The 27,456-nt window shown below is 45.8% G+C and overlaps 2 protein-coding genes across 3 annotated transcripts in view; one reads left to right on the top strand and one right to left on the bottom strand.

Annotated features, from left to right (window-relative positions):
* LOC143291535 (uncharacterized) overlaps positions 1 to 9,346 on the top strand; it is a 39,844-nt gene extending 30,498 nt beyond the window's left edge. Inside the window, exons 13-17 of the mRNA XM_076601436.1 lie at positions 3,720 to 3,827; positions 4,386 to 4,406; positions 6,255 to 6,392; positions 7,913 to 8,077; positions 8,293 to 9,346. Coding sequence (XP_076457551.1) covers positions 3,720 to 3,827; positions 4,386 to 4,406; positions 6,255 to 6,392; positions 7,913 to 8,077; positions 8,293 to 8,465 — 605 coding nt within the window. The 3' untranslated portion in view covers positions 8,466 to 9,346. The remainder of the gene's footprint in view (positions 1 to 3,719; positions 3,828 to 4,385; positions 4,407 to 6,254; positions 6,393 to 7,912; positions 8,078 to 8,292) is intronic.
* A 2,100-nt stretch (positions 9,347 to 11,446) lies between these two features.
* Positions 11,447 to 27,456, bottom strand: part of LOC143291709 (uncharacterized) — a 46,398-nt gene continuing 30,388 nt past the window's right edge. For both annotated transcript variants that reach the window (XM_076601732.1, XM_076601733.1), the window contains 6 exons: positions 27,001 to 27,156; positions 25,974 to 26,216; positions 24,006 to 24,094; positions 22,776 to 22,941; positions 21,969 to 22,147; positions 11,447 to 21,019 (listed from right to left, as the gene is read on the bottom strand). In XM_076601732.1, coding sequence (XP_076457847.1) covers positions 17,851 to 21,019; positions 21,969 to 22,147; positions 22,776 to 22,941; positions 24,006 to 24,094; positions 25,974 to 26,216; positions 27,001 to 27,156 — 4,002 coding nt within the window. In that variant the 3' untranslated portion in view covers positions 11,447 to 17,850. The remainder of the gene's footprint in view (positions 21,020 to 21,968; positions 22,148 to 22,775; positions 22,942 to 24,005; positions 24,095 to 25,973; positions 26,217 to 27,000; positions 27,157 to 27,456) is intronic.

The raw sequence follows: 27,456 nt of genomic DNA, 5'->3' as shown, positions 1-27,456 counted from the left end.
AAATAGACCACGGATGTGTGTGTGTGTGTGTGAAGGGCAGGTGTCGGGGTGTGTGTGTGAAGGGTAGGTGTCGGTGTGTGTGTGTGAAGGGTAGGTGTCGGGGTGTGTGTGTGAAGGGTAGGTGCCGGGGTGTGTGTGTGAAGGGTAGGTGTCGGGGTGTGTGTGTGAAGGGTAGGTGCCGGGGTGTGTGTGTGTGTGAAGGGTAGGTGTCGGGGTGTGTGTGTGAAGGGTAGGTGTCGGGGTGTGTGTGTGTGAAGGGTAGGTGTCGGGGTGTGTGTGTGAAGGGTAGGTGTCGGGGTGTGTGTGTGAAGGGTAGGTGTCGGGGTGTGTGTGTGAAGGGTAGGTGTCGGGGTGTGTGTGTGAAGGGTAGGTGTCGGGGTGTGTGTGAAGGGTAGGTGCCGGGGTGTGTGTGTGAAGGGTAGGTGTTGGTGTGTGTGTGAAGGGTAGGTGTCGGGATGTGTGTGTGAAGGGTAGGTGTCGGGGAGTGTGTGTGTGTGTGTGTGTGTGTGAAGGGTAGGTGTCGGGGTGTGTGTGTGAAGGGTAGGTGTCGGGGTGTGTGTGTGAAGGGTAGGTGCCGGGGTGTGTGTGTGAAGGGTAGGTGTTGGTGTGTGTGTGAAGGGTAGGTGTCGGGATGTGTGTGTGAAGGGTAGGTGTCGGGGAGTGTGTGTGTGTGTGTGTGTGTGTGTGAAGGGTAGGTGTCGGGGTGTGTGTGTGAAGGGTAGGTGTCGGGGTGTGTGTGTGAAGGGTAGGTGCCGGGGTGTGTGTGTGAAGGGTAGGTGTTGGTGTGTGTGTGAAGGGTAGGTGTCGGGATGTGTGTGTGAAGGGTAGGTGTCGGGGAGTGTGTGTGTGTGTGTGTGTGTGAAGGGTAGGTGTCGGGATGTGTGTGTGAAGGGTAGGTGTCGGGGTGTGTGTGTGAAGGGTAGGTGTCGGGGTGTGTGTGTGAAGGGTAGGTGTCGGGGTGTGTGTGTGAAGGGTAGGTGTCGGGGAGTGTGTGTGTGTGTGTGTGTGTGTGAAGGGTAGGTGCCGGGGTGTGTGTGTGAAGGGTAGGTGTTGGTGTGTGTGTGAAGGGTAGGTGTCGGGATGTGTGTGTGAAGGGTAGGTGTCGGGGAGTGTGTGTGTGTGTGTGTGTGTGTGTGTGTGTGAAGGGTAGGTGTCGGGGTGTGTGTGTGAAGGGTAGGTGTCGGGGTGTGTGTGTGAAGGGTAGGTGTCGGGGAGTGTGTGTGTGTGTGTGTGTGTGTGTGAAGGGTAGGTGTCGGGGTGTGTGTGTGAAGGGTAGGTGTCGGGGTGTGTGTGTGAAGGGTAGGTGCCGGGGTGTGTGTGTGAAGGGTAGGTGTTGGTGTGTGTGTGAAGGGTAGGTGTCGGGATGTGTGTGTGAAGGGTAGGTGTCGGGGAGTGTGTGTGTGTGTGTGTGTGTGTGTGAAGGGTAGGTGTCGGGGTGTGTGTGTGAAGGGTAGGTGTCGGGGTGTGTGTGTGAAGGGTAGGTGCCGGGGTGTGTGTGTGAAGGGTAGGTGTTGGTGTGTGTGTGAAGGGTAGGTGTCGGGATGTGTGTGTGAAGGGTAGGTGTCGGGGAGTGTGTGTGTGTGTGTGTGTGAAGGGTAGGTGTCGGGATGTGTGTGTGAAGGGTAGGTGTCGGGGTGTGTGTGTGAAGGGTAGGTGTCGGGGTGTGTGTGTGAAGGGTAGGTGTCGGGGTGTGTGTGTGAAGGGTAGGTGTCGGGGAGTGTGTGTGTGTGTGTGTGTGTGTGTGTGTGTGAAGGGTAGGTGTCGGGGTGTGTGTGTGAAGGGTAGGTGTCGGGGTGTGTGTGTGAAGGGTAGGTGTCGGGGTGTGTGTGTGAAGGGTAGGTGTCGGGGTGTGTGTGTGAAGGGTAGGTGTCGGGGAGTGTGTGTGTGTGTGTGTGTGAAGGGTAGGTGTCGGGGGGTGTGTGTTAAGGCTAGGTGTTGGTGTGTGTGTGAAGGGTAGGTGTCGGGGTGTGTGTGTGAAGGGTAGGTGTCCGGGTGTGTATGTTGAGGGTAGGTGTTGGGGTGTGTGTGTGGAGGGTTGGTGTTGGTGTGTGTATGTGGAGGGTTGGTGCCGGGGTGTGTGTGTGAAGGGTAGGTGTCGGGGTGTGTGTGTGGAGGGTAGGTGTCGGTGTGTGTGTGTGAAGGGTAGGTGCCGGGATGTGTGTGTGTGTGTGAAGGGTAGGTGTCGGGGAGTTTGTGTGTGCGTGTGTGTGTGTGAAGGGTAGGTGTCGGGGTGTCTGTGTGAAAGGTAGGTGCAGGGGTGTGTGTGTGAAGGGTAGGTGTCGGTGTGTGTGTGTGAAGGGTAGGTGTCGGTGTGTGTGTGTGTGTGAAGGGTAGGTGTTGGGGTGTGTGTGAAGGGTAGGTGTCGGTGTGTGTGTGTGTGTGAAGGGTAGGTGTTGGGGTGTGTGTGTGTGAAGGGTAGGTGCCGGGGTGTGTGTGTGAAGGGTAGGTTTCGGGGGGGTGTGTGTGAAGGGTAGGTGTCGGGGTGTGTGTGTGAAGGGTAGGTGTCGGGGTGTGTGTGTGAAGGGTAGGTGTCGTGGGGTGTGTGTGAAGGGTAGGTGTCGGGGTGTGTGTGAAGGGTAGGTGTCGGGGTGTGTGTGAAGGGTAGGTGTCGGGGTGTGTGTGAAGGGTAGGTGTCGTGGGTGTGTGTGAAGGGTAGGTGTCGTCGGGTGTGTGTGAAGGGTAGGTGTCGTGGGGTGTGTGTGAAGGGTAGGTGTCGTGGGTGTGTGTGAAGGGTAGGTGTCGTGGGGTGTGTGTGAAGGGTAGGTGTCGTGGGGTGTGTGTGAAGGGTAGGTGTTGGTGTGTGTGTGTGAAGGGTAGGTGGTTGAAGGATGGCAAGGGTGGTAAGGGGGAGAAGAGAGAGTGTAAGAGGGAGGCTATTCACTGTTGACTGGATGCAACAATCCTCATGTGTTTTCCTCGGATATTTTGTATTTTGTTCTCTCTCTCTCTCTCTCTCTCTCTCTCTCTCTCTCTCTCTCTCTCTCTCACTCTTTCTGTCTCTCTTACTTTCTCTTTCACTCTCTCTCTCTCTCCCCTCTCTCTTTCTCCTCTCTCTCTCTCCATCCCTCCCCCCTCTCTCTCCCTCTCTCCAGCCCCCTCTCTCTCCATCCTTCTCTCTCTCTCTCACTCTCTCTCCCACTCTCTCTCTCCACCCTCTCTCTCTCTCCATCCCTCCCTCTCTCTCTCTCTTCCACCCCCCCTCTCTCTCTCTTTTTCTCCTCTCTCTCTGTCTCTCCATCCCTCCCCCCTCTCTCTCCCTCTCTCTCTGCCTCTCTCTTTCCACCCCCTCTCTTTCCATCCTTCCCCCCTCTCTCCATCCCTCCCTCTCTCTCCATCCCCCTCTCTCTCCACCCTCTCTCTCTCTCCATCCCTCCCTCCTCTCTCTCTCCATCCCTCCCTCTCTCTCTCCATCCCTCCCTCCTCTCTCTCCATCCCTCCCTCTCTCTCCACCCTCTCTGTCTCTCCATCCCTCCCTCTCTTTCTCTCCTCTCTCTCTCCATCCCTCCCTCTCTCGCTCTCCACCCCCCTCTCTCTCTGTCTCTCTTTCTCCTCTCTCTCTGTCTCTCCATCCCTCTCTCTCTCTCTTACCGCTGCCTGTCTTCCCACTCTGTCTCTATGCAGTCCAGGGCTAGGTTGGAAATAAAAGCATGCGCTTCGTGCATGTCTCAGTACCCTGGTAACATTTCGTTTTATTTCGTTTCTTTCTCTTTCTCTTGCAGCCTGTGTGGCTCCTAATGGTCAGACTCTGGGACTGGGCAGGTCAGTGCTGATTGGTACTGTCTGGTACTCCTGCTATCGCTACGGCAACATCAGGAACCCTATAGACAGTGGGTCTCTCTCTCTCTCTCTCTCTCTCTCTCTCTCTCTCTCTCTCTCTCTCTCTGTGTGGTGTACGTGCGTGTGTGTACCGATGGTTGTATGATTGTCTGCGAGTAAGTAAATAAATAAGTAAATGAGAAAGTGAGTGAGTGAGTGAGTAAGTAAAAAAGTAAATAAAGTGTTTGAGTATGTGTGTGGGGGGGGTGGGGGTTAGGGGGGTCGTGAGGGGAAGGGGGTTGTACGTGCGTGTGTATACCGATAGTTGTGTGCTTTTATGTAAGTAAGTTAGTATGTTAACGTGTGTGTGGGATGGAGGGTTGGGGGGTGGGGGGGTGGGTGGATGTACGTGTGTGTGTATACCGCTAGTTGTATGTATGTATTTGTACTTGAGTATGTGGTGGAGGGGGAGGTGTATGCGCGTGTATGTGTCCGTGTAAGTCTGAGTGTGCGTTTTCCTGTATGTTTTTGTCTCTAAACACAGGGCCTCTGTGTGCATGCATGAACGCAGCGCTGATGCAAACAGGCAACAGTTGTACCTAAGAAATGATTTATTTTTATCCTTTCAGGGGCCATTGAATTCGTGTCAGGTACGTATTTGTCTGCAGTATGACTGGACGTGTTTGTCTGCAGTATGACTGGACGTGTTTGTCTGCAGTATGACTGGACGTGTTTGTCTGCAGTATGACTGGACGTGTTTGTCTGCAGTATGACTGGACGTGTTTGTCTGCAGTATGACTGGACGTGTTTGTCTCAGTTTGACTGGACGTGTTTGTCTGCAGTATGACTGGACGTGTTTGTCTGCAGTATGACTGGACGTGTTTGTCTGCAGTATGACTGGACGTGTTTGTCTGCAGTATGACTGGACGTGTCTGTCTGTCTGCAGTATGACTGGACGTGTCTGTCTGTCTGCAGTATGACTGGACGTGTTTGTCTGTCTGCAGTATGACTGGACGTGTTTGTCTCAGTATGACTGGACGTGTCTGTCTGCAGTATGACTGGACGTGTTTGTCTGCAGTATGACTGGACGTGTTTGTCTGCAGTATGACTGGACGTGTTTGTCTGCAGTATGACTGGACGTGTCTGTCTGCAGTATGACTGGACGTATGACTGGACGTGTTTGTCTGCAGTATGACTGGACGTGTTTGTCTGCAGTATGACTGGACGTGTTTGTCTCAGTATGACTGGACGTGTTTGTCTGCAGTATGACTGGACGTGTCTGTCTGCAGTATGACTGGACGTGTTTGTCTGTCTGCAGTATGACTGGACGTGTCTGTCTGCAGTATGACTGGACGTGTCTGTCTGCAGTATGACTGGACGTGTCTGTCTGCAGTATGACTGGACGTGTCTGTCTGTTGTGCCTGGGGTGAGGGCAAAGGGGGGAGAAACAGACAGACAGAAGGGTGATAGATTAATTCACTAATCAAATAAACAATCAGTGAATGAATCAACCAACGAACGAACAAAAGAACAACCGATCGAACGAACAAACGAATGAATGAATGAATAAAATAATAAAGAAATGAAAGAGAAGAGAGGAAGATGCAGATTAAACATATTCATTTTGTATTCAGACAATAAACAAGCTGACTGCTCGTTGGAATGAAGCACCGTTAGCTTATCATTGGCTGGTTGAGATTCAGGTTAAAGTATATACTTTTTGGTAGGTAGCCGATAAACAAGCTGGCTGGTTGCTGGAAAGATAGATGCATTGTTAGCTTGTTACTGGCTGGTTGAGATTCAGGTTAAAGTATATACTTTTTGGTAGGTAGCCGATAAACAAGTTGGCTGGTTGCTGAAAAGGGCTTATCATTGGCTGGTTGACTGGTTCATCATTATCATCATCATCATTAATGATAGTATCATTAATATTGATATGATTATAGCGGTAGTAGTAGTTGTTGTTGTTGTTGTAGCAATAGCAGTAGACATTGTCGTAACAATCAGTTACCCATCACGCATACCAACTGATAGCTTAATAAAGAGATTCTGTATACTTCTTCGTTCGTGGGCTGCAACTCCCACGTTCACTCGTATGTACACGAGTGGGCTTTTACGTGTATGACCGTTTTTACCCCGCCATGTAGGCAGCTATACTCCGTTTTCGGGAAGGGTGGGGGGCGTTGGAGGGGTGCATGCTGGGTATGTTCGTGTTTCCATAAGCAACCGAACGCTGACATGAATTACAGGATCTTTAACGTGCATATTTCATCTTCTGCTTTCATATACACACGATGGGGGTTCAGGCACAAGCAGGTCTGCATATATGTTGACCTGGGAGATCGGAAATATCTCCACCCTTTACTCACCAGGCGCCGTTACCGAGATTCGAACCCTGGACCCTCAGATTGAAAGTCCAATGCTTTAGCCTATTAACCTATTGCACCCGCCATTCTGTGTACGTTTCTTGTCTCCCTTGTGGCGGTGTGTCCCGGCAGAGGAAGACGAGCACCACACGTGCGGCATCAACCCAGACACAGGGCGCACGCTGTACAAGGCCGAGTATTACTTCACCCCTGAAGGTCGCTGCAAGAGGACCGGGTACCACTGCACCTTGGATTGCCAGTACTTTGACCGTACGTACAGGGATTAAAGGGTTAAACCGAAAAGTCATTCCTCTTTGGCAGTTAGGTTGGTTGAAAGACTGGTTGCTAACGATGTGGACGAATGATTTTATTCAAGATGAAATGACGTTGTTGAAGGTTGTGGTGACCTAGTTGGTTCCTCGCAAATATCTAATCAAACACATTTAAAAAAGAAAAAAAAAAAAAAAAAGGACACCCATACGCTCTCCAGCTTGCTCCAGGTCTGTCAGTTGTGTCAAAGCCTCGGTCTCTGTAAATGTTGTCAATCCATCGGTTATTTCCCTTCAGTCTCCATCCCTCAACAGTTTCTGTGAGGATTGTTTTAGCAAGGTCTATGGACCATGTTAGGTATGGATGAGGGAGATATCCTATGACGTTACACATGTGCATGTATATAACATGTTTCTTCTACCTCTCCATTATGCTCCTTCTCTGTGTCATCCACTAAGGAATAATTATGTTAATCAATTAACAGTTATGAATTTAGTTGTATAAAACCTTCAAAATCAGAAAAAAATAAAATGCAGTTGAACTGAATGTTTGCAGCCCCATTCCTCGTCTTTGTGGTGTTGAGTTAGACATACTGGATACAGTTGATGATTTGTTTTTCTCTTTTACGGGTCACGTATTTGTTATATCTATACATACTGTCCCTGAAATATTTGTTTAGCACCATGTACCTTATCACGAGGGGGCTGTATTGGATGAAATACCCGTGTCCGTATCCATGTCCTTGTCCGTGTCATTGTTACACATACAGACCTGACTCACTGTCAATTTTGTCTGTTTCTGTCTCTTCTATGGGCTGTAGTCAATGAAATATCCGTGTCCGTATCCATGTCTATTTCTGTTTCTTTGTCTATGCATTTTTCCGGCAAAGCCTACATACACACGGCCCAAACTCCATATTTGTCTGTGTCTGTGTCTGTGCACTTCTATGGCCTGTCGTAAATGAAACATCCGCATCCGTATCCGTGGCATGCATTCAAATATAACATCCGGGTCTGTATCTGTGTTCATGTCTGAGTCTGTGTCTGTGTCTGTTTGTTCTTCCGGCTAAGCCCTGCATACATGTCTGTGTCCTTCTATGGTCTGTATTCAATGAAAATCCGCATCCGTGTCTTTGCATTCTTCCGGCAAACCCTTGCACACACACAGACCTGTGTCCTGATCTCTCCGTGTCTGTGGCCTACAATCAATGAAACATCCGTGTCCGTATCTGTGTCCATGTCTTTGTGCATTCTTCTGGCAAACTCTGCGTTAACACGGACCTGATTCCCTGTCTGTCTGTGTGTGTGCCCTTTGGCCTGTATTCAGTGATACATCCGTGTCTGTATCCGTGTTCATCCCCGTGTCTTTGTGCGTTCTTCTGGCAAAACCCATTCACACGCTCACACACAGAGACCTGACTCCTTAACTGTCTGTGTTTTTCTATGGCCTGTATTCAATGATACATCCGTGTCCGTATCTGTGTTCATATCCGTGTCATTGTCTGTGTGTTCCACCAACAGAGCCCTGCACTCACACAGACCTGACCCCCTACCGTTACCTGGGCGACAAGTTCATGCTGGACGGCTCGGAGTGTGTGTGCACCCAGGACTATGACATCAACAACGTGGACATCCCTCCCACCGGATCCCTCTTCAACACGCCCTCCCTGTGTGGACAGCCGCAGGGTAGGGGAGCCGATTTGTTCGGGCCTGTGTGTATGTGTGGGGAGGGAGGGTGGAGGTGGGTGGGGGAGTGGAGTAGGGTGGGTGGGTGGGTGGTGTGTGTGTGTGTGTGTGTGTGTCTTATTCTCTCTCGCCCCCCCCCCTCACCCCCATACAAACACACACACACACACTCTCTCTCTCTCACTTTTTTTTTCTTTCTTTCATTCTTTCTCCAGTGAGGGGAGCGGCCTGCAAGGACCCGGATGACGGCAGTCTCCATCAGTGGGGGGAATTGTGGGAACGGTCACGTGGTTCCAAGGTGTGCACGTGCCACCCGCTGCAGCGCCGTGCCTTCTGCTCCCAGTCTCTCTCTGACGTCATGCAGGTGCTGGAAGACATGAAGGTGTAACCCATTGGCTGCTGAAACGAGGACAGTGTGACGTCAGGCTACAGGGTTCACAAATAGTTGAGCACCGCTTGGGAACTTGCACAGTTTTCTTGTGAGGGGCATGGTGAAGTGACGCTGTTGTTTCGGCATGCAGCAGAGTATACAGCCAGTGTAACAGGCATCAGTTGATAACTGGAGGTGTTTTGGGTTGTTGGTTTTTTTTTCGTTTTGTTTGCACATTGATTTCCTTTTTTTGTCAATGGAAAATAAAACAGAACAAAACATCGATCGTTTATATACCACTAAATAACTATATTTTCTGCTAAAATAGCGATTTTTCAAAGCATGTGGACTATTGGCCTAGTGGTAACGCTTCCGCCTTGGAAGCGAGAGAATATGAGGGCACTGGTTCGAATCCTACAGTCGCCAGTATTTTCTCCCCCTCCACCAGACCTTGAGTGGTGGTCTAGAAGCTAGTCTTTCGGATGAGACGATAAACCGAGGTTCTGTGTGCAGCATCCACTTAGTGCACGTAAAAAAACCCACGGCAACAAAAGGGTTGTCCCCGGCGAAATTCTTTTGAAAAATCCATTTCGATTGGAAAACATATAAATTGCAGGCAGGAAAAAAAACGAAAGAAAAAGAGTGGCGCTCTCAGTGTAGCGACGCACTCTCCCTGGGGAGAGCAGCTGGAATTTCACACAGAGAGATCTGTGTGACAGAAAAGAGTGAGACAATACAATTTGTCAAGCTGCTCAATGTGTGCGTGTGCTTGCTGAAGCAGCCATCTGTGTATTCAATGAGAAGACAGTGGCAGACCATAAGTGGCCTGCATAAGTCAAGTAATCCCTCGATGTTTTAACATTTTACTAAAATATATATGTTTTATTTTATGGTCCGTAACCTTTCGTATGTAAATATTCTACCCTTTAAAAATAAATAAGTGGTGAAATTCATTTTGCCAAATGAAAGTAACGCAATTGGAAGAGTAATGAAGGTTCAAATAAAGAATGACTGACATCCCGACTCTTAAGCTCTCTCTTATTATGGCGAGACCAGTGACTGCCCTTCACTGACGAGAATAATTGTCAGCAGCAGTCAAAGCGAGAGAGAGAGAGAGAGAGAGAGAGAGAGAGAGAGAGAGAGAGAGAGAGAGAGTGTAAGGTTATGCGTACGGTGTAGGTGTATGCGATGTGTGTGTTTGTCTGTCTGTGCTTGTGTGTCCGTGAGTGCGCGTGGGATAGGATTTTGTCTCTCTGCATGTGTGCGCCCTAAATGTCGATACTTCCTCACTTTCGTCTTTTGAACTGGTAAAAGAATATCGGGACATGGATTTGTCTCACGGTGAATTTAAAACACGGGACATTTTTGAAACATGATTCTTGTTGCATGTTTCCACCTCCCCACACCCCACACGCACACACAAAAACACGCGCGCGCACACACACACACACACACACACACACACACACACACACACAAGCGCTCGCATACTACACCCTCACAAATACATCTTGATCCATTTGTACGCCCGTACTGAGGGAAAGAAACGGAGAGAGAGACAGAGAGAGAGACAGAGAGAGAGAGAAATCACACATATTGTAGAGAAAAGGAGAGAGGTAGTGGAGAGAGAAGAACAGACATACCCAGCCAACCAGAAAGACATACACATAGACCCAGCCAACCAGAAAGACATACACATAGACCCAGCCAACCAGACAGACAGATAGACCCAGCCAACCAGACAGACAGACAGATAGACCCAGCCAACCAGACAGACAGACAGATAGACCCAGCCAACCAGACAGACAGACAGATAGACCCAGCCAACCAGACAGACAGATAGACCCAGCCAACCAGACAGACAGACAGATAGACCCAGCCAACCAGACAGACAGACAGATAGACCCAGCCAACCAGACAGCCAGACAGATAGACCCAGCCAACCAGACAGACAGACAGATAGACCCAGCCAACCAGACAGACAGACAGACAGACAGATAGACCCAGCCAACCAGACAGACAGACAACCAGACAGACAGACCCAGCCAACCAGACAGACAGACAGACAGACCCAGCCAACCAGACAGACAGACAGATAGACCCAGCCAACCAGACAGACAGACAGATAGACCCAGCCAACCAGACAGACAGACAGATAGACCCAGCCAACCAGACAGACAGACAGACAGACAGATAGACCCAGCCAACCAGACAGACAGACAGACAGACAGACAGACCCAGCCAACCAGACAGACAGACAGATAGACCCAGCCAACCAGACAGACAGACAGATAGACCCAGCCAACCAGACAGACAGACAGATAGACCCAGCCAACCAGACAGACAGACAGATAGACCCAGCCAACAACAGACAGACAGATAGACCCAGCACAGACAGAACAGACAGACAGACCCAGCAACCAGACAGACAGACAGACAGACCCAGCAACCAGCAGAAGACAGATGACCAGCAACAGACAGACAGACAGACCCAGCCAACAGACAGACAACAGACAGACCCACCAACGACAGACAGACAGATAGACCCGCCAACCAGACAGACAGATAGACCCAGCCAACCAACAGACAGACAGATGACCAGCAAACCAGACAGACAGATAGACCCAGCCAACCAGACAGACAGACAGACCGACAGACCCAGCCAACCAGACAGCCAGACAGACAGACCCAGCCAACCAGACAGACAGACAGATAGACCCAGCCAACCAGACAGACAGACAGATAGACCCAGCCAACCAGACAGACAGACAGATAGACCCAGCCAACCAGACAGACAGACAGATAGACCCAGCCAACCAGACAGACAGACAGACAGACCCAGCCAACCAGACAGACAGACAGACAGACAGACCCAGCCAACCAGACAGACAGACAGACAGACCCAGCCAACCAGACAGACAGACAGACAGACCCAGCCAACCAGACAGACAGACAGACAAATTTGTAGTCAATAAAAATGCAGAAGAAGTAAGAGCAGTCTTTACGTTTATTGTTGTAAAAATTGAGCAAAGCATCTGTGCAAATAGTACAATGTATGAGAATTATAACATTACTGACACTATGAACTGAACTGGAAAAATGACTTCAAGAAAGTCAAGTACAATCAGGAAGGCTGGAATGTGGGAACAGAAAGAGAGAAGAAGAAGAAGAAGTAGGGGAGAGAGAGAGAGAGAGAGAGAGAGAGAGAGAGAGAGAGAGAGAGAGAGAGAGAGAGATTGTTTATTATCGAGGATAATAGATAAGCACTGGCGCGCTTTCCTTCACGCAGTCCCCGCCCTGAAACAGGGTCTACACTACACAATACTACATTATATGTGTCACTGCATGTACTACACAATGCTACTTTAAGTCATAGTGTGCGAATACAATACTACATAAAGGCATAATCATGGTACAAATAACACACACACACACACACACACACACACTGGCACAAGCATGGTATTACTAATCGACATTGGAAAAACAGCAACAAAACAAACAAACAAAAAAAAACCACAGACACACACACACACACAAAGCAACAACAAAACAACAACAACAACAAAAACCACACAGAACATACACATACACATTCTCTCTCCCTCTCTCTCTCGCTCTCTCACGCACACTCACACACATAAGCATATATTGTGTATGTTAACAAATACCATACTAATATGAATATAAAACAGAAGTCTAAAAAATACACATTGCAATAACAGGCGGGGAGGGGGGTGCTCACTGCCAAAGACAGAGAGAGAGAGAGAGAGAGAGAGAGAGAGAGAGAGAGCAATCAGAGTGAACTTTAGGGAGAGAGAGAGAGAGAGAACGTGTACTTTATCAGAGTCAAGACAGGCACAGACTGGTAAGCAGAGACAAAGAGTGAGAAACAGACCAATGGAAGCAATATTGTAGTGCCCAACTGGCAGTCAGTATGGACACCAAACAACTAGCTGCTGCAATGTGCAATGTTTTGATTGTGAAGCACAAATAAACCACAGCTGCGAAGCCTTGCATGACTCCAGCAGAAATGAAGCATGTAATGATGTCACTGTTCGCAGGTTGATGCATAAACTCACTTTGTTTGCACACACGTGTTCTGACCACGATCCTGCCATTGCTGCAGTGTTGAGGTAGCACATTAATCTTTTGGAAGCTTTTCACATTCTGATGCAGTTGCGTTTAAAGATGAAAAATTACCATATCACACACTCTCTCTCTCTCTCTCTCTCTCTCTCTCTCTATATATATATATATATATATATATATAGTGACCCTGGTAACATGTAAACAACTTATCCCTTGAGGAAGGAACGTGATCGTTCCGAAAATGTGGAATATCTGACAGATTGGTGTGTTTTGTTTTCTTTTTTCTCTTTTAATACACACACACACACACACACACACACACACACACACACACACACACATATATATATATATATATATATATATATATATATTTTTTTTTTTTTTTTTTTTTTACGAAAACTTTTCCAGTAATGCAACAATGGAGAAGTGGTTAACATCGCGGAATGACAGCTTGGAGGACGCGGGTTCGAATCCCAGCGGAGGTGGGTTTTTCGGCTCGCGGCCGAATCCTACCCAGAGTTGAGTGTGCTGTGGGCTTAAATGGGGATACTGGGACCACACAGTTGAGTATCATTCACTTCACGGATGCGTCTTTGGGTGTTTTGCTCTAACTTCCTGACCAGCACTGCAAGTGTCTGTGTCTCTCAGGCCTGGTTGACGGGGGGAATGTCATTATGACAGGAGGCATAGAGCACAGCCTTGTCATGTTGTCACAAGCCTACATGGACCTCCATAGCAGCATTGTCATCATCATCGTCATCCTCCTCTCCTTCTCCTTCATCACCAATTTAAAAAGAAAGTCCTAAATTATGTGGCCTTTCATGCCCTGCTCTCATGGTGACCTAGGTTTTGATACCCTTCTACTTCCGTGCTTGGGGCGAGTCCTGTCAATGTTTTCAGTGTCGGTAGATTCATGGGAGGCTGTTGTTGGAGGGACGAGGTGGCGGTCTCCTCTCTGGGAGGGACCCTTACTCAGTCAGGCTCCGCGACCTAGCCATGGTTGTCGTCAGTAGGGGTTTAGCGGTGTCCTAGGTACGTTAAACCAGAAAGACACTGCTGAACACCACTGAAGTGACTCAGCAGCAGTGCTGGGTCTCCTCTGGTGTGTGGAGAGCTTGCGTCCTAACAACGATGGTTCGCTGCGGACTGCTGACGCTGGGACCACGACAGATGAACCCGGGTGTGACCTTGTATGAGCGGCGTGGATAAAAAAATTAATTATTATCATGAAATGTATTATGCAGTAAGGGAACAAAGCAATGACGAATACTGGAAAAGGATTATAAAATACAAACCATTAAGCCTTTTTGTATTATGCCAATATTTTGATTGATTGATTGATGTGGATACTTATATAGCGCCTATCCTCGGTCAGAGACCAAGGTCTAAGCACTTTACATACACGGGGACATTTGCACCACAGGCTGCCTACCTGGGTAGAGCCGACTGACGGCTGCCACTGGGTGTTCATCATTCGTTTCCTGTGTCATTCAATCAGATTTCAGACGCACACACATACACACTCAGACAGACATGTAACATTCTAGGTGTATGACCGTTTTTGTTTTTTTTTATTTACCCCGCCATGTAGGCAGCCATACTCCGTTTTCGGGGGGGGGGGGGTGCATGCTGGGTATATTCTTGTTTCCATAACCCACCGAACGCTGACATTGATTACAGGATCTTTAACGTGCGTATTTGATCTTCTGCGTGCGCATACACACGAAGGGGGTTCAGGCACTAGCAGGTCTGCACATATGTTGACCTGGGAGATCGGAAAAATTTCCACCCTTTACCCACCAGGTGCACCGAGATTCGAACCCAGGACCCTCAGATTGAAAGTCCAGCGCTTTAACCATTCGGCTATTGCACCCGTCTATTTGAATTCTGAAAATACTTTTTTTTTATATGTGTTTAGATCATGAACAAAAGAACGAACAAGCAGCTGAGCGGAAGCCGTGTCAACGTGAAACAAAACGAAAGACTTCAATCTTCTGCACTGCACCAGTTTTGTGTTCTCCCCGATCTTCACCCCTTGTTCAAACAGATGAAAAACAGTGAGAAAAAAACGATCACAATGAAGAGATCATAATGGGGTGACAGATTTGGAGCGGTAGCACCGACAACAACGTCAACAAAAAGAACTGTGAGTAGTACTGTACACATCACAAAATACTTTGCGTAAGGATCTGATAGCAAGATAACAAATCAGCGCCGATAAATGAAATAACAAATCAGCGCCGATAAACAGAATAACAAATCAGCGGCGTTAAATAGAATAACAAATCAACGCTGTTAAATAGAATAACAAATCAGCGCCGATAAATAGAATGACAAATCAGCGCCGATAAACAGAATAACAAATCAATGCCGTTAAACAGAATAACAAATCAGCGCCGATAAATAGAATAACAAAACAGCGCCGATAAATAGAATGACAAATCAGCAACGATAAATAGAATAACAAAACAGCGCCGATAAATAGAATGACAAATCAGCGCCGATAAATAGAATGACAAATCAGCGCCGATAAATAGAATAACAAAACAGCGCCGATAAACAGAATGATTTCGCCGTTAAATGGAATAACAAATCAGCGCCGATAAATAGAATAACAAAACAGCGCCGATAAATAGAATGACAAATCAGCAACGATAAATAGAATAACAAAACAGCGCCGATAAATAGAATGACAAATCAGCGCCGATAAATAGAATGACAAATCAGCGCCGATGTGGATCGTTGTGGTCAGCTGGGCGCTAACCAAAATGACTTAAACATCAAAAACACACTCTGTGAAAAACAAAAGTATAGAAAAATACACACTTCATTTAGCACCATTTTACAACTTTTGTGCAAGAAATCTGTGTATCTCTAAAACCACCATAAATATTCAGTGTACCTCCAAAACTCAAATCCAAATGCAAACAGAGAAAGCTTTTAATGTTTCGTGGTATGTACGTGGACATGATGGAATATCCGACACAAGAGACTTACTGTCTTCTTGTGGGTTTTTTTCCCCAAGTGTGTTTTCCCAGAACATAAATGCCTTGAACTGATGATCAAGAGTAAAACAAGGAATTCTGGAGAACTATATTCGTACAATCGTTCATTGTTGGATCTACTGCTGAAGTCACGACTTACCGTCGAAACTCGAAACGGACGCTAGAAACTACTGGCAGTGCTTAATCTGTCTGGTTGTCTTGTGCCAGGTCCACTTGTTACTACATTAAATTTTCACATGCTGAATGAATCAGAAGATATACTTTGGCAAGCTCTTTGAGAAGATAAAACAAAAACAAATCGAGAAAATCCAATATGTTATGTCCACTTGAGAAAAAGTAAATTTGCAGACTTTTTAACGAAAAAAAGACATCAATATTGTAAAAAATGTATGATACCCATTTCGCACAATTTTATATTTTGGCAACCCTTTGAGGAAAACAAACAGTACAAACAATATCACCACCACCACCAACAACAAAAACTGGATGATGTCCACCTGACACACACTCATATTCTGACAGGGATTTTGATCACATAAGATCTGATTTTACAATACAAGCATGTATCATATTTTGGCAGGCGTTCTTAGCGCAACAAAGTGTGTAATGTTAACTCTCTCCATACGAACGGCGAAAGAGATGACGTTAACAGCGTTTCACCCCAATTACCATCATCAAAATATTGCAAGCGGAAGGCTCTTATACTGAAGAGGTGAATGTTGACAAAGAATACCACAATTCTGACGACGGAAGCTAAAGGTTGGGTCATTCAGACACCCACTGGACATCCGAGGGGTCTGTGTGGAGGAGAAGAGAGGACTGGCCGTACTGAGTGAGTTAAAAAGATTCAGTGATACGTTTTTGCATAGCCTCTGTGCAGCATATTCAGCAAACATTGTACAAAATATACAAACTGTATTAATACCATATACAGTGAGACAGGGAGGAAAGGGGGAATGGGTGGGGGGCAGCATTGAAAAATAAAAAAGGAATCAGGTTGTTGTTGTATTTTTTTTTTATCCCAGAGTCACAGTTAAATTATCTGAGAATAGTTTCTAATTCAAACGTACTGATTTATACCATGGATATATCGATCGTAAAACTGAGCAGCGCAACAACAGCAGAAGAAACATTCTTGGTAATGATTGTAATGGAAAACTATCAGCTTTTGTTGTTTCTTTTGGAAAAAAAAAGTGATTGTTACAAATAAACTGAAAAAATATGAATATATATATCAAATCAAATGTTGGGAGCGACACCACCCATCACAAAATGCTGTGACAAAAAGAAATCCTGTTCCAGTCAAAACAATTCACCAAGGAAATGAATACAAAGTGATATGACAACCCGGAGCAGGAAGTCTTGTAAAAACTCATGTCTTGTTTAAACAGGAAACTGTCAAACATGGGAATGAAAATTAAAAAGATGTCCATTGAAGATTAAACCAAAACAAGGTTGCCAGGAAGAATTAATGAAAGATATGTTACCCATCGGAATCGCATGTCGACTGTTTTAAAAATCAGGCAGAGAGAGGTAATCTGAGACTTTTCTCACCCACTTACCTATCACACACGCACGCACATGTGCTCGCTCCCGTGTTTCTACTCATTCCAGACCAATTGTCTCTTCGTCACATAAACCGAAAACGAAACTGCAAACGAAGAAAAGACAACTCTGAACTAAGAAAACGAAACTGCAAACGAAGAGGAGCAACACTGAACAGAGAAGAGAAAGCTGTCATGACATGTTTTTCTGCATTTGTCAACCGTGGACATTGGTGATGGATTTTTATGATCACATCCGCAAGAAAAAAATCTATTAAAATGGGTAAGTTGTAGACAGAACAAAACCACGGGATAAAATACTTACACAAGCAGGTACTTCAAATATATGTTCGAGATGTCAGTTGAAATCAATGCTGTACAAATACATAAAATTAATTTCCCCTTCAAATATTTCCTTTATGTCTGCCCTTTCTCTCTGAATATCGCAATAAAACAGACATTAGAATATAGACAGATATAGACAGACAATACATTTGGCAATAATCAAACTCACTGTTGTTCTAAATCTCAGGGTTATTGACAATGAGGCATCGAAAATAGAGGTGTTTGTCAGATCAGTGCAACAAAACACTGACAACTACATTACCCTTGTCATGTAAATACATTATCTGTGATATAGATCGTTATCGATAATCTATGCAAACTGTCCCTTTCTTCAGAACAGAAACCTAAATGCATCATCCTTATCTCCATCACCATCATCATTTTAACGAACCGGATCAACTATATTTGGTATTTCTAACTGGAATCAGCTGAAAACAGATCCGAGTACATATGGTCATCTGGCCTCATTGGCAAGGAGGACACTTCATAGACAGTGTCCTGCCTGTTAGACTCAGTGGAGGTTTGGTGGCTGCTGTTGTCTCTGTCAGTGGCCTCGTTTGTAGCGGAACGTTGGTCATGGTCAGTCACTGAAGATGTTGTCACATCCAGATGAGGCCTGGACTCCATCAAGCATTGAATCGTCCCACTGAGAGAAAAGGGTCTCTCTGATGTAGACAACGATTGGCTCTGTGCAAAGCTTGAGCTTCCAACGTCCACATTGTTCATGTAGGTACCATTTTCTTCACCCGGATCAGAGTCATGTGCCATCTGACAGTCCCCAGACATGGGATCTGATCTGTACACTATGTCTATTGCAGGGATTACAGTTAGGGTTTTCTGTTCAGAATCAGTAAACCCGTTAGTCTCAGCTTCGTTAGCATACATGCCACAGTGATCATCTTTATGGTCGACAAGTATCGCTTCACTGTTAGTGTATTCTGCTTGTGCCGAGATGGCAGTGTCTATTGGACCAGTTGTTGTGGGAACCATCCTCAACTTTCTGTTTGAACTGAACTGTCTCCCCATTTCTTGTTTTGATCCTTCTCCCTTTGTGTCAGTCTCCTCTTCCCGTTTTGGAGCTGAGGAATCTGCATTTCCACGTTTTCCCTTTGGAGCAAGTGTAGTTGTTGCATGTTGTGTGGAAGACCCACTCTGCACAACAGTGGGTGTGATGGAGCTGGTTGTCACGCTCTGATGATCACTTGTTCTCTTCAATGCAGCAGTATCCCTCTGACCAAGAGCTGATGCTCTCTGACTCACAGACTGTGTCATGTTTGAAACCGCTGCACTCCGAGAAGTCGGTCTTTTTGATGCAGACAACGATCTGCTCTGAGCAAGACCTGAGTGTTCCACATGAACATTGTTCGGTATCAGTGGAATTGATGACATTCGATTTCTCCCAGTTCGTGTGCATGCAACAGACCTTTGGGTTTCAGGATGGTCTGAGGGGCCATTGCACTGTGTCTCTTCACTGATAGAGGTCTTCCCCTGTTGTACTGATTCGCTGTCTGGGGCATTGTCAGGGTCAAGTTCAGTGTGTACGTCACAGACCTTTTGACAGCTGTCTCCTTCGTTCATGTAGATGTTATCTTCGTCAGCGTGAGAGTCCCCGGAAATCGTTTCCATCTCAGACTTTCTGTTTGAACTGAACTGTCTCCCCATTTCTTGTTTTGATCCTTCTCCCTTTGTGTCAGTCTCCTCTTCCCGTTTTGGACCTGAGGAATCTGCATTTCCACGTTTTCCCTTTGGAGCAAGTGTAGTTGTTGCATGTTGTGTGGAAGACCCACTCTGCACAACAGTGGGTGTGATGGAGCGGGTTGTCACGCTCTGATGATCACTTGTTCTCTTCAATGCAGCAGTATCCGTCTGACCAAGAGCTGATGCTCTCTGACACACAGACTGTGTCACACAGTGAACTGTCCTGCTGTGAGGAGCAGGTCTCCCTGATGCAGGCAATAATCGGTTCTGTGAGAGTCTTGAGTAAGTCGCGTTGTCACTGTGCGGTATGGGAGGAAGGGGCGATGAAGGATCTCTCTTAGTCTGTGTGCTTGCAACAGGCTTCATGGTTAAGCTCTCTTCGTTCATGTGGATATCGCTTTCTTCATCCACGTCGGTGTCATGTGACATCTGATAGTCGCTGGACACGGGACCTGATCTGAGAACTTTCCACGTTTCAACTTCGTTAGCATACACATCACAGCGATCATCTTTACAGTCGGCACGTATCGCTTCATTGTTGGTGTATTCTGCTTGTGCCGTGACTGCACTGTCTTCTTGTTTTGGACTTGAGGAATCTGCATTTTCAAGGTTTTCTTTTGGATCAAATTGGTTTCTTGTATGTCGTGTCTTCCGTTTTGCTGCATTCCCTATGTTTTCTTCGTGACTCAGTGGATCTTCTGATGAAGGAAGTGTTTTGCCATGGTGAGGAGTTAAGTGCACAATGTTGGAATCAGATTGCCGCAGCTGGGTCTTTTCTGAGTTACTGTGCTGAAAATGTGTTTTCTTGTGTGTGTCTTGGTCTGAACCAGCAGTCCTCCCTAAGCCGGACCAAGTGTTTGTCGACATTTCTCGATCTGATGGGATCGTAGTTGTCTTGTCTGGTCTGACACAAGCAGACGGTTCTATACCAACGTCACTCTGCTTGTTGTCTTCTGTTGAAATGTCTGTTCCAGTCCCTCTCAGCGAGGAGTCGTCATCACTTGCTGTTTTGTCATCACCGGGATCATATGGATTAAGGTTTTGCCCACGTGGAGACGGAAGATGTATTGGAAACAAAGAGAGTGTACCAGGTTGAGTGTTTTTGTCGTGCGATCCACGAGTCGGAAATCTATAGTATAGCACATGAGCTGAACCGTGTGTATTCCCTCTGCTTGGGACATGGTGTTGCCTGCTGGTTTGGGGAGCACATTCTGCGAGAAACGTGCTGCTAGTGAAGAAAGACGAGTGTCTGTCTGTTCTCACAGGGCTTGCCAGGCGAAGACGTTCTTTAGGAAAACCTGCACATGGTGTTGCAACAGACTGTGCTCTAGTCCGTTCCAACTGATTTGTCGTCATCTCTGAGGGGAAAAGGAGAGAGTCATTTTTACTCGCTTTGATCTTGGGAACAGTAACATCACAGTTATTGGTCTTGTCAACAGACTGCAAGCCAGCTACTGTTGTGCTGCTGAGTGGATCATAGCTGCTTTGACAGTCATGATAAACGGTCTTCAGTAAGGTTTGATCAGGATCAGGAATCATGTCACCACACTGTAATTCAACTGGTGATCCGCTGTCAGATGAATTATCACTGACATGACCGTCAGACCAGTTTACCTCCACCTCAGTCTCCTCAGAAACGACGCCATTCGTAAAAGTCCCACGTTGCTTTCGATTTGTCTTTTTCCTCGTAAATCTTGCCTTCATGGTCCTCCAAATGCTCCTTCGACGGGGTCTGGTTGTGAAGTTCCTGAGGGGGGATTTGGACCTGGATCTGGGTCGTGCTAACTGTCGTGCTGAAAGCTGCCTCCGCCTCGGCTGCACGTTGGACGTCATTCCTTGCTGGGCTGGTCCTGTGTGGTGTGGATCGGCAATCTGACTGTCTTTGCTGCACAACATCCACATCGTCATGTACGTCTATAGCACTCACGTGATGCATGCACGCACACACAAAAACATACACACACAGAGCGCAAATAAGGTAACGGTGGAAAACATGTGCATGTGAACAAATCTCCCATCACTGAAATTAAAACTTTGCAAAGATGCTTATCTATCTGTCTATCTATCTCTCTTTCTATCTCTGTGTTTAAATATATAGATTTTAAAAGCTGTTCACTGTCCTTCACAACAATGCAAACATACGGGCGCTGCATCATTTTGCATCCTTTTTTCAATTCAGTGCACTCATTGAAGATATAAGTAGATTCATAATAAGAAAGAAAAAAATCTTCATCAGGACACGTACCTTCCTACCTGCGTTTGCACAGTTAACAGTCTGTATATCGTTTGCACAGTTAATAACCTGTATGTCGTTTGCACAGTTAACAGTCTGTATATCGTTTGCACAGTTAATAACCTGTATGTCGTTTGCACAGTTAACAGTCTGTCTGTCGTTTGCACAGTTAATAGTCTGTTAACAGTCTGTATGTCGTTTGCACAGTTAATAGTCTGTATGTCGTTTGCACAGTTAACAGTCTGTAAGAGACGATGTAAACACAGGAATACGCATCAGCTATCCAATATGCAGCGTTGCGGACTTTTTATGTTTTTTTCGTGAATTTGAAGTATTTTTTACCCTTTCTATACGAATCTTAGATTAAAAAAAACGATTCGGGGATGATTAATTTATAGGGAAGGGCTGACGTCATCAGCACTTGGTGTGGTTCGGATATAAATGCAACTGTACATCCGGGATGGCTTCTTCTGCATTCTTCATACTATATGTCTCTGTCTCGCTGTCTCTCTTTGTCTGTCCCTGTCTCCGTCTGTATGTCTGCCTGCCAGTCCGTCTGTCCGTCTGTCTGTCTGCCTGTCTGTCTGCCTGTCTCTCTCACCCAACAGAAAGAGTCACGGGATCACGCTGGTGTGACTCCAGGCTGTCCAACAGCTGACTGGCCGTGGGTCGTTTCTCGGGGTCTGCATGCCGACACCGATCGGACAGCTCCTTCAGCCACCCAGGGCACAGCTCTAAGGGCTCCTCCTCCCGGTTAGGGTCACGGATGTAGTTAGCCAGCTGCATATATATATATATACATTCAATCGTTCAACGCTTGGATGATGTAAGATACTGACATAAACTTATTGTAATTTGAGCAATACACTCCACTATAATCAAATTCTGCCTCAGATGGTCCATTTGCCCGCTTGCTTCCTCTGCTGTTCTGTTGGTCATAGTCGGACACAGCTGTCTATCATGAATGGAAGGTGGTGGCCCAGTAAAGCGTTCGCCGAGGAAGCGAGAATCTGAGCGTAGAGCATCGAACCCTACACTTGCCACAATTCCACATTTAGCAAAATTTCACAGTAACATTCAGTCTGATCTACAAGTGTGTGTGTGTGTGTGTGTGTGTGTGTGTGTGTGTGTGTGTGTGTGTGTGTGTGTGTGTGTGTGTGTGTGACTTAAGTCTGAATGTATAACACAGGAAATGAAGGCAGCTCTCTTGGCTTTACGCAGGTTCACAGCCTGTTGTGTAAATGACTCCGTGCTTGTAAAGCGCTCAGAGCCTGTCTCTGACCTAGGTCAGGCGCGATATAACTATCCACATGTGTAACTGGATAAGCCAGTATCTCAACCTATAAGCAGTAACATTTTCGTCTGGGGTTTTGTTTTTGTACAATTTGGAATTAAACCACCACAACACCTTTTCAGCGGGGTAACTGGGGCAAGGAGCAAAGTCTCGACGTTCTGCAGAAGGGCTGTTTTGGGTGATGGCAAGGATTCGGTACAACTGCAGAATAAGTGTGCCCAGCTGGAAGACATCGTTCTCCCTTCCGTACCGCCCGCTGACCAGCACTTCAGGGCCCAGCCTGCACACCATCAAGTCAACTTTCTTTTTTCCAAAGGTGTATTAACATGTCTTCGTGCAGCTCATGCTCTCGCAATAAAAACATAAAATATACGTTTTAAACACATGTAAAAGTATCCAAGAGAGTATACAAGATTACACCAACACATGTAAACAATTCACAGTATTAAGAACTATAGAAAAACCATAATACGCACATACCAAACTCATTCAGCATGATTCTCCATCTAAACGATTATTGTCGTTACCTAGTGGCATTGTCCAGGCACCACTCAGCTGGTACTAGTCCACAAGTCCGAAGGGGTTACCGTGAACACCCCCCCCCCCCCCCCCCCCCCCCCCCCCGCCCCCCAGGAATGATGTAGACTTGTCTTAAAATGTTCTTTGGTGTCTGCTGAAAGCATTTTACATATTCCAAGAAAAAAAGAAAAAAAAGGACGCACTCAGAGTTACTGCCCTTGGCACACTGGTACCCTCTCGCGCCCCGGTCAACGAAATTAAGACAAGCTCAAATTCAAACCCTAATAAATCATATTCGTATTATAGGTTTTCTTTTCTAATAGTGTGTTTGCTATTAGTGGAAATTTTCATATTGAAATATCTTCATCCATTCTTTCACAGTTAAGTCTGGTATTGGCCTACAATCAAATCTTCGACGATTTAACGTAAAATTGTCCGGTTGTTTTATCACTTCACTATACCGCTATGCTGGAAGCACAAAATTATATGTTCCTTAAACATGTACACATAATATTTCATTCACACATGTATACCAACAGTTCTGTCATTAAGCTAATGATTAGTGCATGTGTATATGTGTGACCATGCGTGCGTGTGTATGAGAGTTCAAATCCACTCTGACCAGAACAGATCCCTGGCTTCAGAGCAAGTGCACCTTTCTGAATCATAACTAACCTAATAACACGAATATACGCTTATACGTTCATGTGTATTTAGCACATGTGCCTGGAGAAAATTATACAACTACTGCTACGACCACTACGACCACTACAACTACTATAACTAAATATTCAAATAGAGGAATTCCTTCTCTTTATGTCCTACCTTCTGAAACTGTCCTTGGGGACTTCATCCACAAAGTAAGAGTCTGTTGATGGCAAACGATGCATTCTGCCAATCCGTGCAAGGATCACCTATGAATTGAACAGAGGGGTTTTAACAATTGTCTGGACGGGTGAGTGAAGGTCCAAGGTCTTTTGTGTGTCATATACTGCACCATGTCAAACTGATGCAAACCAGATGAACCCCTCTCTGCACCAGCTTGACATGATAAGTGTATTTTACCAAACGAAGAAACATGGCAAGTGTATTTAACCAAACGAAGAAACATGGCAAGTGTGTTTTACCAAACGAAGAAACATGGCAAGTGTATTTAACCAAACGAAGAAACATGGCAAGTGTATTTAACCAAACGAAGAAACATGGCAAGTGTATTTAACCAAACGAAGAAACATGGCAAGTGTATTTTACCAAACGAAGAAACATGATAAGTGTATTTAACCAAACGAAGAAACATGAGAAGTGTATTTTACCAAACGAAGAAACATGATAAGTGTATTTAACCAAACGAAGAAACATGAGAAGTGTATTTTACCAAACGAAGAAACATGGCAAGTGTAGTTAACCAAACGAAGAAGCACTATACTACAACCTCCCCACCACTCCACCATTTCCAGTTTAATCATAATTCACGCTACAATAACGAATAGTGGGCCGTGCAACTTTTGGTCTACTGATCACAGTGTCAACTAAGTGAATGTTAACATCAATTCACGTGTAGCATTGCTGGCTGATGATTTGAGCACATGGCATAGGCAAGAGCTCGAGGGATGAAAATCCCATGGCCTGTGGTGACAACTGTCTGAAGGTTTTGATTACCTCAGACAGCACAATTGTCTTGAGCTTTTCAATGACACTGTCTTAAGCTTTGATGCTGTCTTCGGCCTTGGCAACATCAGGCACTGGAACTGTCGTTCTAATCATTGGCAACATCAGGCACCAGAACATTATTAGATGCTGATACTGTCGTATGCTTTGAAAATATCAGACAATGACAGTGCCTTAAGCCTTGGGAATATCCGATACTGAAATTGTCTCAAGCCTGGGCAATATCAGACAATGAAACTGTCCTACGACTTGGCAATAGCAGACACTGGAATTGTCTTAAGCCTTAACAATATCACACACGGGAACTTTAGTCTTCAGCCATAACAATGTCAGACACTGAAACTGTTTTATCATTTAAAATTTGGTCAGTATCAGCCACTGACACTGCTTCATGCCTTGACAACATCAGACAGGGAAATCGTAATGAACCTTGGCAACATCAGACAGGGAAATCGTAATGAACCCTGGCAACATCAGACAGGGAAATCGTAATGAACCCTGGCAACACCAGACAGGGAAATCGTAATGAACCCTGGCAACATCAGACAGGGAAATCGTAATGAACCCTGGCAACATCAGACAGGGAAATCGTAATGAACCCTGGCAACATCAGACAGGGAAATCGTAGTGAACCTTGGCAACATCAGACAGGGAAATCGTAGTGAACCTTGGCAACATCAGACAGGGAAATCGTAGTGAACCCTGGCAACATCAGACAGGGAAATCGTAGTGAACCTTGGCAACATCAGACAGGGAAATCGTAATGAACCTTGGCAACATCAGACAGGGAAATCGTAATGAACCTTGGCAACATCAGACAGGGAAATCGTAATGAACCCTGGCAACATCAGACAGGGAAATCGTAACGAACCCTGGCAACATCAGACAGGGAAATCGTAACGAACCCTGGCAACATCAGACAGGGAAATCGTAACGAACCCTGGCAACATCAGACAGGGAAATCGTAATGAACCCTGGCAACATCAGACACCGATACTGTCTTACGTTTATGAGCTTACAGAGGAAGGATCGTGAAACATGTACACAATCATACTCCTTGTTCAGAGAGGGGGTGAGGCTGTCGTCATAAAGCTGACACTAACTGTGGCAGTGCCTGACCCGTACCTCATTAGTGGACTTGTCAACCAGGATACTCTCTTCCCGCAAGTCCCGAGCAATCCAGCCTTTCTTGTGCAAGTCGCGCACCGTGCGTATCAAAGAGATCAAGAGCACGAGCACGCGCATGTGTTGCCCGTCGTCCTCGACATCGTAGCCACTGAAGAAACTCTGCACGTCTTCTTTCTCCCACAGGCAATGGCTCCGTGCGGCGTTCTCCAGGCTCACAGTTGCTGCATCATACACTCGTTGCTGTGTGCAACATAAATCAGCATGAGAAACAGAAAAGAAAAGATGAGATGAGGTGAGATGAGGCAAGGCAAGGCAAGGTAGAATCAGATCACATCAGATCAGGTAAATGAACTCTCATAAAAGAGAAATTGCATCAGGTGAGACAAAAACAAAAGTACACAATTACCCAACACACACACACACACACACACACACACACACACACACACACACACGCACTCGCAAGAAAAAGTCATGAAACAAAATGAAACAAGTGCAATAAACGTAAGTGTTTCATGGAAAAGCATACGTAAGTATATAAAACATATAATATTTTAACATGTTGTCTGATATAAAACTTATATAGAATGTACCACCAACTTTATTTCTTGAAATAGAATATATAAGAATATGGGAGAGAGAGAGAGAGAGAGAGAGAGGGGGGGGGGGGGGTGGAGGGAGAGAAAGAGAGAAACTCACAAATACTACTATAAGCCACTTCATAAATTACACACACTCGCAGATATAGATATGTGTCAATAATGACTCAATTCAAGTCATTTCTCGATTGAATGGTTTTGTTAGCGTGTTTATTTATGTACAAGCTTGCTCGAGTATGATGCAGTATGAGATACACTTGATGGATGTATGTTTATGCCTAGGAGGTGTGATGCGCATTATTACTGTTATCATAACTATTATCATCATCATCATCACTATTCCTATTCATAACTGATTCATTTTTCATCACCACCATCTTCACCATTGTTGTTGTTGTTGCTCTGATGGAAACACTAAAACTCACATGCACAGTCTCTCCGTTCCGTCTGTCAATGCGGGTCCGAACGTCATCGTTGTGACTGAAGCAAGTAACTCCATTCAGGTCACAGGCCCGTAGTGTGGGCAGCACGTCACTGACAAACTCAGAGGAGACCACCTCCTCTACCACAGTCCTCTCATCCTGTGGGGCAATAAGCAACATACACACTACCTGCATACTAAATGTGCCATTGCCGTACAAGGAAATGAGTAAGACACTCGTATAAGTGCTTCCGATCAACTCTAAAACCTCGTACGTAAGTGGACTCTCTCTAGAGAGACTTTGGGCCGATTTACATACCTGTCTCAAGTTTTATTTTCAGAATGTAAGATTCATTACTAATTATATATCGCCCTAACATCAAGTGTATTGGTTTCAGTGTTGTGATTAAAATCAATGTTATCTAATATCAAGTGCATTTGTTCCATTGATGTGACAGTT

The sequence above is a fragment of the Babylonia areolata genome, chromosome 17 (genome assembly GCF_041734735.1).
Source record: "Babylonia areolata isolate BAREFJ2019XMU chromosome 17, ASM4173473v1, whole genome shotgun sequence".
Taxonomy (NCBI): Eukaryota; Metazoa; Mollusca; class Gastropoda; order Neogastropoda; family Buccinidae; genus Babylonia; species Babylonia areolata.
Note: the sequence above shows the minus strand (reverse complement) of the source record. Positions and strands in the feature narration are given on the sequence as shown.